This window comes from Gavia stellata, chromosome 23 (genome assembly GCF_030936135.1).
Source record: "Gavia stellata isolate bGavSte3 chromosome 23, bGavSte3.hap2, whole genome shotgun sequence".
NCBI lineage: Eukaryota > Metazoa > Chordata > Aves > Gaviiformes > Gaviidae > Gavia > Gavia stellata.
In genome coordinates this window covers 6,340,357-6,351,618 of record NC_082616.1, presented here as the reverse complement: position 1 = coordinate 6,351,618, position 11,262 = coordinate 6,340,357, and the positions used below count along the sequence as shown (strand labels likewise).

At 39.4% G+C, this 11,262-nt stretch overlaps 1 protein-coding gene across 2 annotated transcripts; it reads left to right on the top strand.

Annotated features, from left to right (window-relative positions):
- Nucleotides 1-364: 364 nt before the first annotated feature.
- BTBD3 (BTB domain containing 3) lies at nucleotides 365-10,513 on the top strand. 2 transcript variants are annotated; one of them, XM_059828523.1, is made up of 5 exons: nucleotides 714-735; nucleotides 934-1,074; nucleotides 1,320-1,410; nucleotides 1,907-2,025; nucleotides 6,111-10,513. In XM_059828523.1, the coding sequence occupies exons 3-5, from the start codon at nucleotides 1,330-1,332 to the stop codon at nucleotides 7,141-7,143; spliced, it is 1,233 nt and encodes a 410-aa protein (XP_059684506.1). In that variant the 5' UTR covers nucleotides 714-735; nucleotides 934-1,074; nucleotides 1,320-1,329; the 3' UTR covers nucleotides 7,144-10,513. The 2 variants fall into 2 exon arrangements, with proteins under 2 accessions (XP_009806878.1, XP_059684506.1); XM_009808576.2 differs by lacking the exon at nucleotides 934-1,074 and having other exon boundaries at nucleotides 365-735.
- The last annotated feature ends 749 nt before the right edge of the window (nucleotides 10,514-11,262 follow it).

The following is an 11,262-nucleotide window of genomic DNA, read 5'->3' as shown; positions in this document are numbered from 1 at the left end:
ACGCTGGCTGACTCCATCTGCAGGGCTGCAATACCTACTCTGCTCCCATCCGTTCAACGCACAAGTTCAGCTCGCCGAGCAGACTAGCAGTGCTACCGTGTGCCTCTTGCTAGTCCCCTTCAGAAAGCCGGCGCTACAGCCATGCGCGTACCCTCTTTGCTTTCAGGCGATTCCTGATCAGGAGATCTGGAAAGAAATAAAACTGGCAGGAATGATGGGGATGTATTTAACGATTCAAGTACTGGATCAAACTTAAAGCCAGTTTCTTACTCGGTGCACTGGAAAGGTCACCTTGTCTTGCTGGAAAAGAAGCAAACTCTCAGCTCTGCTGCTCTCTGTTTAACAGCTTCCACGTGCATTTCTTAATGTTCCTGGCTAGTTAGGCTATCTAGCTTTACAGACAAGTATACTCATGGTAGATGAGAAAGGAAAGAACATGAAATGTCTCACCTTCTTCTTGATGCTTCCAGAGACAGTCAAGAACAGGTCCAAGAAGAGCTCTAAGAAGGGAAGTAGCAGCAGCAGTAGCAGCAGCAAATTGCCTCCAGTTTGCTATGAAATCATTACCTTGAAGACCAAAAAGAAGAAGAAGATGGCTGCTGATATTTTTCCCCGAAAGAAACCAGCGAACACTAATACAACTGCTGTCCAGCAGTACCACCAGCAAAATCTCAATAACAACAACACTATTCCAGCACCTAATTGGCAAGGACTTTATCCAACCATCAGAGAGAGGTGAGTTCAGGACAGTTTATTTTTGCTCTTTGAATGGAGTGGTGAAAAGTAGCAGAATGTTCATAATGCATATGTTTAGTTATTCATTTATTTGCTGAAGAAAACACAGTTCTCTTTTTTTTTTTTTTTTCTCTTCCCCTGTGTCTGTGTGAAACAAGTATTTTGGTAATGGAAAATATTTTAATATCTCTTCTCCAGACAGTGCAGCTGTTGGTCTTGAGCGAATAAAAACGTTGCTGGAAGCTGCAGCATACCCGTAAAGATTTGCTTTTAGACCTTAGTGGGGATTTTCAGTGATACATGCTCTTGGCTTTGATTTCCACTTTTTCAAAAGTTCTCGTAAGTTTGGGGTTGGTTGTTTTTATTGCGCACACACCCATGTGTCCCCCCACCCCCCCAATCTCTGCTTACTTTTTTCTTTGGTATATTTGTGTGATGATGTGTAAAGTAGCTTAAAACAAAGTGTGACCTGCTTCTCTTTACTAACATGCAACTTTAAGTTGTTAAGGAATTTAATTTCTTGGGTCTGGGGCAAGCACAGAATTACTGGGTGCCATAAATTAACACGCTGCCTCTGTTTGTAGAAATGCAGTGATGTTCAACAATGACTTGATGGCAGATGTTCATTTTGTGGTCGGGCCACCAGGTGGGACCCAGCGGCTGCCAGGACACAAAGTAAGCAACAGCTGCATTATCAGCTCGGGCGGGGATAGCCAGAGAGAGCTCCCACGGTTACGCTAGGACATAGCGTGGGAGACTCGGCTCTTCTGGGACAGGCATAATTCTGCATTTTAAAAGGCTACATGCAGTGGAATAGTCTGTCCCTTGCTTTTCTTTGGGTTAAACAGTACACTTGTGCTAAAGCAGTCATTGTAAAGTTAGGAATACTGCTTTGTGCTGCTGATTAATATTACTCTTGAGATTTTCTAGAAATAGTTAACTTCTGTAGTGGATATGAGCATTTTCCAGTAGCTAAGACATATATGCCCATGAGAGTAAAACGCAGGGAAAATGTGTAATTCTGTCTTTTACTTTGACTTCATTTCTTACTGAAGTGTGTCTGTAGAGTCTGTCAGTGAAGCCCAGTATGCTCAGAGTGGCTCTCCCGCATTGTTTTTGTTGGCAGTGCTTTCAGTTTAAAGCATGAAATAAGATTTCCCTTTCTCAACAGTACGTCCTGGCTGTTGGGAGCTCTGTATTCCATGCGATGTTTTACGGAGAGCTTGCTGAGGACAAAGATGAAATCCGTATACCAGATGTTGAGCCTGCTGCTTTTCTCGCAATGCTGAAGTAAGCATCATTCATCTGCTGGATATGTTTTCCTTTATGATGTGTACATACACTGGTAATGTCATAGTTAAAGTATTAGACTTGTGTATCAACAGAAGGAAAGCAGTTGCTTAAAATATTCCTCTTTTTGTGTTTCAAGTATTTTAAACTTTCACCTCATTTTGCTCTCCCCCTTTACTTCCAGGCGCGCATATATTAGACTAATGCAGGCAGTTATAAACAATGACTTTGACAGGGGATCTTTGGGCACATTGTATACTGTAATGCCTATTGATCTGATTTGTGACTACACATGTTACACAAAGGAATGGAGTTACTAAAAAGAATTGTCAGCTGTAACAAAAAAAAAAACCCTGTTCTACTTTGCAAGCACAGTGAAAAGTTAAAAACACACACCGCACATGCCCCCCCCCCCCCAATCCAGAATTGCTAGGTTTGTATATTGACATCGTTCTAGCTCTTTTATAAACTTGCTGTATGCAGGTCTTGTCTTAGAAAAACAACCCTAAGTTATTGAATATAGCCTCTGAAAATTAAATTTCTCCTCATCTATCATATTGATGCATTTGGAAAGTGATAAAAAGGCTGTTTACATGAGTAGGGCTTTTTATTCTAATGGGGGAAAACCAGTCAGTTTACATGATCATTATTTTTCTTCTTGCAAACTGCATTAGAAATGCTATCTTTTCCTAAATGAGCATAATGAAGCAGCTTCCCTGCTGAATTGTCCTTGAATGTATCTATAAACTCTGATTATTAAAGAGAAATGCCCTATCACAGAAATGCTATGGCTTTGAGGGTTTTTTCCCTTCAGCTTTAGTAACTGCCATTGCTTTCTGATAAAGAATATACCTGATGTATCTGATAGTGATCCAGGATCTGACAGCGATCCTTTATAACATGCTGCAGATTTTCTTGCATGTAATGGTGTAATCACTAGCTAGCAATTTATTGTATTTCATAGATTGTTTTGACTAGTTTGTGATTACAGAATGGTTTCTTTTTTCTCTTACATTTCAGTGGCACTGTAGATGAACATTCAAAGTTGCATATAGTGTTTGTTGCATAGAGGTTTTATAGGCTATCATAAACATCAGAAATGTTCTGTGCAAATATCAATAACTGCCAGGAAAAGGTGAAGTCACACAGATGTTCTGTAGATCTGGAATATAAAGTTAAGATAGGACGTTATGTAAGTAGGTGCATTACAGATCCTTGCTTTGGACCTTTCTGGTTTTGCGGGTGTTTTCTGCAGAGCTCAGACTTGTGATTTACTTTCATGCAGAATTTTACAAGGCACAAATACAAGATGCTTGGATTCCCCCAGCCCCCCTTCCTTTTTGAATAGCAAATCTATTTCACTGTGGCTAAACATGATTTGCTATATAAAAACTGAATGCTTTCTGAGTTTTTCATTAAGAAATGTGTTCAGAGAGCTAACCTAGAAAAGACAGTATCAATAATGACATCTAGGTCTTGGTATATTATTTAGCCCGTGGCAATTGAGGAAACTATCTTTGAGAGCATAGCCAGAACCATGGAATTCTTCACCTTCTCAGCTTTTATTTAAAAAACCAAAAGACCACAAACTTTTTGGATGTGGATGTTGAGCTAACCTTGCCAGTGCTAACTTCACTCATGCAGCATGCCTGAACCTGCAGAGTGCTCCTGTGTCTGCGAACGCCAGGGGTGTCTGCAGCCCTGACGGTGCCGGGAAGGGGAAGGGATGTTGCTCAGCAGTGCAGCAGTCCCCTCATCACAGGATCCCGTGCATGTGCTGCACTGGGTGGAGCTTGGGGGGAGACCCCTGGGAGATCATCCCCATGAGTGTTGCTTGTAACTGCTGTGAGCAGTGGATGGCAGAATGCTCATGATATTGTTGCTACAGAAGGAAAAGACTTTTTACCTATCCCAAAGCAGCCCTCTCCTTCATATGCTCCTTTCTGCAGTTGGGAGGGATGCTTCACAATCTTTGTAAGAAAATACATTGAGTTTGTTTATGTGGATTTTGTTGGTTTTGTTTTGTTTGTTTTTTCCCCATGGGCAGTGAATTCTTACAGCATAAATATTTTCTGTCTTTTACTATATAGTGGGCATTCTGACAACGAACATGAGACAAGGTATTGCCAGATATAACATAGGAAATAATATCTTGACTGGTAGATACTAATTATTCTCCCAGTAAAATTGATTTGGCTGTTCTCTACAGTTTTAAAAATAGGGTTAAATTCATAATCTAGCTGACACACCGAATTGGTGTTTTTAATGTATTATATATGATCTTAATCTTGAGTTCAAGTTAGAACCGTGGTCTCATCCCAGGATGAATGTGTTACTAAACCATCAAACCCTCCGGTCTAGCAGAATCCTCTGCTAGAGGATTTTCCTCTGTTTTTCCAGAGGAAACTGGAATATTGGTAATTGTAGCCTGGAGTCAAGGTGCATTGGCAGAATGAGAAGTGTGGAATATTGCTGACAGTCAACCTGTGCTGTGTCTGTTGTAAATCAGTGATATTAGTTCTTCACTTTCATGAATATTAAACTAGCAACTTTTGCACTATTTCAATTTAAAACAGATGTCATTATTCTCTGCTGTACTAGTAGGCAAAGAGAACTAATAGAAGGGAGAAAAGAGTTGGAGAGCAATGAGGAGAATCATGAATGAATTGATACATGAAAAATTTTTTGGACAGTAAAGGAGCTAAGCCTGTAACCAGTGATATATAGATGTGCTCTTTGTTGTTACAAATAGCCCAGCTGAAACCAAGTAATAAAGGTTAAAAAAAAACAACCCCAAAAAAAGCCCCCCCACACAATTTGGGTCTATGTAAGTATTCTTTTTCTCTGTAACCTCTTAGATTTTATCATGTTGCTTGAGCAGTATCTTCTCTGAGCATGTGCTCTAAGTGTGGCTTGGAAGATAGTACCCTACACCTGCAAAAATACAAATAAAGCTATTTACAACTGTTATCAGATCTGTATAGGTACTAATTCCACTTTATAAGCACATCCGTTCTGCAAAAAATTCATTGTGTTGGGAAACTTTCTAACTAGAAAATTTTAATTAGTACAGGGTTGCATACAACTTCAGCTTTACTGGAGGAAGACACTTTTATCAACCATAACCATCAAGACTTGCTTATCCCTATGAAGAGTAAAATTGCATTTGGCATGGTTTTAGCACATTACATTCACCAGCTGCAAATGGGACCCTGAAGCATGAGATATTAAAAAGAACAAACTGTACAATGCTTCGTTTCTCTAAGCAATGAATCCCAGCAGTTTAGTCACATAAATAGAATTTCACCTTCATCTCTTCCGCCACACTGCGTAGCAGTAAAGCTTTTTTCCTCCTTATGCAATGAGATTGAGAGAAAACACTGTGCTAGTGGAACTAGGATGTTGTAAGCATTAAGAAGCCTGAAAATTAGAATTCCGTGCCTTTTCCTTTTCCTATATGCTTCATCATCCTGTTTAAAAACAAAACAAAAAAAAACCCAAAAAACAAACAAAAAGGCCATGCTCCCTAAAAACCAACCCAGCAGTTAAGAAAATGGATAGCACCTGATATACTTTGATAGCATTTCTCTTCTTAGACTAGCTAGTTATTGTTTTCATTCCTATATTTATATATACACCTCAACAAATCATCATTCACCATCATGGGACATCCAGTCCAAGTACTCTTTATAACATGTGTTCCAGACTGCTGTGTTAGCCAGGTAAGGTAGCCCTAGAGCAGCTACCGCCTGGGGCAGATAGCCTCTTATTAGCCAAAGCACGCATGGAAGGAAGACAGAGCTGGAGGGATGATAGCTTGTAAACATAACCATTGTCTGCACAGCATGTATCCCAAATGTGAAGTTTCATTCACCTTGTATTTAAGCTTCTTCTCTTCCAGGTCTTACATGAGTGATGAATTTGGTTTGTACTTTCTTTCTGGATTTAATCAATGTTCCCCAAAAGCACTGCCTAATTTTAATGTGGAGCCACTTAAATACTCTTTGTTTATAATTTTCAAATGCTGTTGACAAATTATGTTTTTGCATTAAGCGGCAGTGTTACATGCATGTGTTTTATTTCAGATACATATATTGTGATGAAATTGATTTGGCTGCAGATACCGTGCTGGCAACTCTTTATGCTGCCAAGAAGTATATCGTCCCTCATCTTGCCCGCGCCTGCGTCAACTTTCTAGAGACAAGTTTAAGTGCAAAGAATGCCTGTGTGTTGCTTTCCCAGAGCTGCTTATTCGAGGAACCTGACCTGACCCAGCGCTGTTGGGAAGTGATTGATGCCCAGGCTGAGCTAGCTTTGAAGTCTGAGGGGTTCTGCGACATTGATTTTCAGACACTTGAAAGCATTCTCCGAAGGGAGACTTTGAATGCCAAAGAAATAGTTGTTTTCGAAGCAGCTCTGAACTGGGCTGAAGTGGAATGTCAGCGACAAGAGCTAACGGCTACCATAGAGAACAAGCGCAAAGTCCTCGGGAAGGCTCTGTACTTGATACGCATCCCTACCATGGCACTCGACGACTTCGCAAATGGTGCTGCTCAGTCTGGGATTCTGACTCTCAACGAAACCAACGATATCTTCCTCTGGTACACAGCTGCCAAAAAGCCAGAGTTACAGTTTGTAAGCAAGCCCCGGAAAGGCCTCGTTCCTCAGCGATGCCACCGTTTCCAGTCCTGCGCTTATCGCAGCAACCAGTGGCGCTACAGGGGCCGGTGTGACAGCATCCAGTTTGCTGTTGATAAGAGAGTGTTTATTGCTGGCTTTGGGCTGTATGGCTCCAGCTGTGGATCAGCAGAGTACAGTGCCAAGATTGAACTCAAACGTCAAGGAGTTATCCTAGGCCAGAACTTGAGTAAATATTTCTCAGATGGTTCTAGTAACACTTTTCCCGTGTGGTTTGAATATCCAGTGCAGATTGAGCCTGACACCTTTTACACAGCTAGTGTGATTCTGGATGGTAATGAACTCAGCTATTTTGGACAAGAAGGAATGACAGAAGTTCAGTGTGGGAAGGTGACTGTTCAGTTTCAGTGCTCTTCGGACAGTACAAATGGCACTGGGGTACAGGGAGGGCAAATTCCCGAACTCATATTTTATGCTTGAATGAAAGTGTGTGGAGACGAAGCATTTTGCTATGAAGAACCTATCTGGTTCAGGCCTACTGACGCTTAGCTTTTTATCTGCAGATACGTGATCAGTACAGGTAATATATAACTAAATGCTGTGGGCAAGTTACTGGCTTGCTATACTTGTAGCATCGTTGGTGATTAAGTGTAAAATTTAACTTTAAACTGGAAGCTCTTAGGAACAAGCAAGTTTTAAAGGCTTTGTAAGAGAGGTGCCTGTTTGCTGGTGATGCTGACCCTTTCTTTGATGCACCTGTGAATCACCAGAGGATGTCTCCCTCTTGTATCTCACTAAACACTGTCTTCATTGATCCATTTTTTCTTTCTGCATTTCCTCCTTTCTGCTTGTAATTATTTGGGGAGGTAGGGGTAGAAAATGAAGAGCCTTGTTTCATAGCTCTCTCTTCTGTCTACTATTGGACAATTGGAATTGTCTAAATTCCAATAATGAGCTGCTTTTGATCATGGGAGCCGAAAGAAGTGCTTCAGTTGTAAACAGAAAAAGCATAGGTTTAAACCTTCATCCTGTGAGCTTCTTCTGTGGCCAACTGTTTGGGATGGCTGCAAGGGAAGATGGAGAGAAGCAAGCAGCTTTCAGGAAGCTACACAGCATGCTGACCATGTCCACAGTGCATGGACATGTTTACAGTGAGGGGGGAGATGTGGACTTGGCAAGTTGCCCTCAGAGTTCATTTTCTAAGAATCCCACCTCGAAGGCAAGGAGGTACTTGAACATGTTTCAAATGTATATGCAGCTCTTGAAACTCTACTTCCATGACCTAGTTTTTGCTACATTGATCTTGATTTGCTATTTGAATGGCTTTTCTTTGAACCCTTGCTAAATAAATGGGAATTAATATCTATCATCCGATGCAGGATAATTTTTTGTTTGTTTTGGTTGTGGTTTTTTTGTTCCTCCTAAACATGGTAGAGACAGATTACAGAGGAACAAAAGAATGTACCAATCCTGACTTGGACTTTTTTTTGTAATACGAGATTTCTTCTTTTTATTACTATACATTGTCAGTGAAAATTTAGACAAAGACAAGAAGATTCCCAACTGTGTTCATATTACACTTAGTGTATATCATCAGATAACAGTGAGTAGGAGGAGGTGTTCTCTACTGTGTTAATGTTGGATCTCTCGCAACTGCTTATGGTTACACATCAATCAGGGGATTATGTGGTGCAGAACTTTTTCTTGTCTGATTTTTTTTTTTTTTCCCCCCCAAACTTCCTGTCATATGTCTGTATCATTTTTGGAAAAGTATTAGGGATCATGACTCCTTTATCAGGAAGGAAAACCAGTATAAATGAGAAGTACAGGTACTATTTAAACATAAGAAAATCCTTCACCATTGCATTGGGACAGTTGCTTCTCAGAGGCACACTACCTACTGTAAAGCATCTCATTCTTATTTCATCTTTGAAGTGGGTTCTGTTTGTTGTGTATGTTTTAATGAAATGAGAGGACCAAATGATTCTTTAGACAGACTGAAGATTAATGTTATAGTATATCAATACATTAATGCAGCATAACCCTAAATTCACTTGTCAGTTTTGTAATAAAAATGTTTTTCTCATATGATTTCTTACCAGTTTAATACTGTTACTCTAAGTGTTTCTTGACGGTTAGAATCCTGGCCCCTGGCCATCGTAAAGTGCCAATACATCTTTGCAGTGTCCAAAATACCATCTGAAGTAAGGAAAACGATTGTAGACATCACACTTCATGGCCAAAGCCCAGATCTTCTCTCTAGGTAATAAAAGGAGAGCCAGGTAAAAAACTGCCCTGCAAGATCTATGGTTTTCACCTGTCTTGGTGTTTAATGTTTTATATACGTACATACCTGTGTGTGTGTGTGTAAGCAAGGTTCTTTCTGAAATGTAAATACCCTCAAAATACATAGAAAAATGTTTTGGTTTTTTGTAACAGATGTACATAATCCAGACCGTTAGTGAAATCTAAACAGAATGATCCATGGAAAACTCCCAGAGAGAGATTTAAAAAGCCTCCAGCTAATTATATTTAGATCTGCAGCCTAAAATAGGCAAGAGTATAATTGTATGGACTGGAGGAAGAGTTGCTGAAGAGACTGCAAAAAGGAATCTAAGATTGTGATGAGGTAATGGTCATCTACTTTTAGACAACATCTGAGCAGCAGTTCCATTTATTTAAATACATTTGAAAGCAGAGAAAGATGTTAATCAGCTGATTAAGTTTTCTTACAGCAAGCGGTTGATGTAGATGTAATTACTCTGAGTGATGATCAGATTGACAAGTTGCTTGCAGTAGCGAGCGGCATTCTGAGTTGTTTGGAAAAAAATCAGGTGCCTCGGCTGGTAGGACAAATCAGAGTACTGTACTGGTATAACTAGACTTGGGTTCTCACTTTTAATTTATTTTTTGTTTTTTGCTTATCTGCAAATAAAGGTGAGGTATCTATTACATTGGCTGGAACAGAAGTTAGGAGATCAGAATACTGTGTAGCTGTAATATGTAGAAAATTACCTGGTCTTTAATTATTATTTTTATTTGCTACTGTTATGAAATCTTTTTGACGAAGTAGGATGAAAGCTACCTCTGGCTTAATTCCTCTGAGTCCATTCCAGGCTTTAGGAACTGGTGCACATAAAGTTTTTCTATATGGATGAATAAACATAAGCACCCCAAAACACCTTTTGACGCTTACAGAGCGACTTGATTCTGAGCACTGCTTGATGCTAACAAGTACTGGTATATGAAGGTGGCTACTACCAGTCACCTTAGGACATCAGGGCACTTAAATAGGTGTCTAAATGTGGATTTGATTGGTTTAGCAGTAGCATCCAAGCTTGACTACATTGATTGACATTTTGCAAGCATCAGCCATATCAGCCTGGAATGTAAGCCTAATGTCGATAGAGATCTGTCGTAGATTCTGTCTTAAACTGTACCTGGCCATCTTTGCTACTGGTATGTTTGATTCTCCTGGTGAGGAGAATCTGTGATAAGAGAGTATAATGTAATATACTTTCTGCATATCTAAAATAGTATTTAAGTAAACATTTTAATTTCTACATACTTATTGCACTGAACTGTTCTGGTTTTTTTTTTTAATTTGTTGTGATAAACTCAGCTAACTTCAGGTTCCAGCACCCATTTGTGCTGGAGCAGTGTTTGACCTTAGCAGGCTTACAGCATTATTTATAAAGGACAGATATATATATAAATATGAAGTACCTCATGTTGAATGTTATTGTACTGTATCTTTAATGTCACAGTGCAGATCTTGTTGGACTCATGAATGTGTATAATCGCATTAAACATACAAATAAAAATGGTTCTTACATGGTTGTTTCCTGCAGTATCTTTGAAGCATGAACTGTGAAAGTCTTTACTTAGTTATCTCTTCTAGCAGTTTCTATTGTTGTACAGCTGTGCACAGATACTTGTGGAGCTTATGTATTCGGAGATCTTTTGATCCCCAAAGAAGTAAAAGTCTAAGGAAAAAACAAGAACAATGAAAATGTTAATCAGTTACATTGTTAAAAGGTTGACGATTAAGCTAATGGGCTAGAGTGAATGAATTCATTTATGTGCTTTATGAAAGACCTTGTCTACTAGCATTAATATTTTAATGTTCTATTAATATTATTAAGTATGTGGAGATGAAGGGGGAGGGTCCCGTGTTTATTGTAAAAGACAGTTGGCACAGGAAAGGCCATGATTTTCAGTCTCTGATGTATCAGAATAAAGGACATGGTTAGTGCCAGGAGCCTGTTCTCCGCTGAAAAGTTAATTATGTAATATTATTCAGAATTCTGACTATTTTCTTACTTAACAATTTTCTTCTAGGAGATTTGAAACTTCATTTTACATACCTTTATGGTCAGAAGCTGAAGCCCCACTTCTGTGATGTCCATCTCCCAAGACCTTTCAGATATTACTAGCTAATGGTAAGAAATACTCCACAGTGTGATACAGAGACATGGAAATTTGATTGAGGAGGTTTTCCCCAGTAAAAACAGTACCTTCAGACTTCATCCAAAATTCTGATTAAAGCTTGTTTACAGGCATCAAACTTGCCACTTTTGGTAAGTCGTTTTTCTAGAA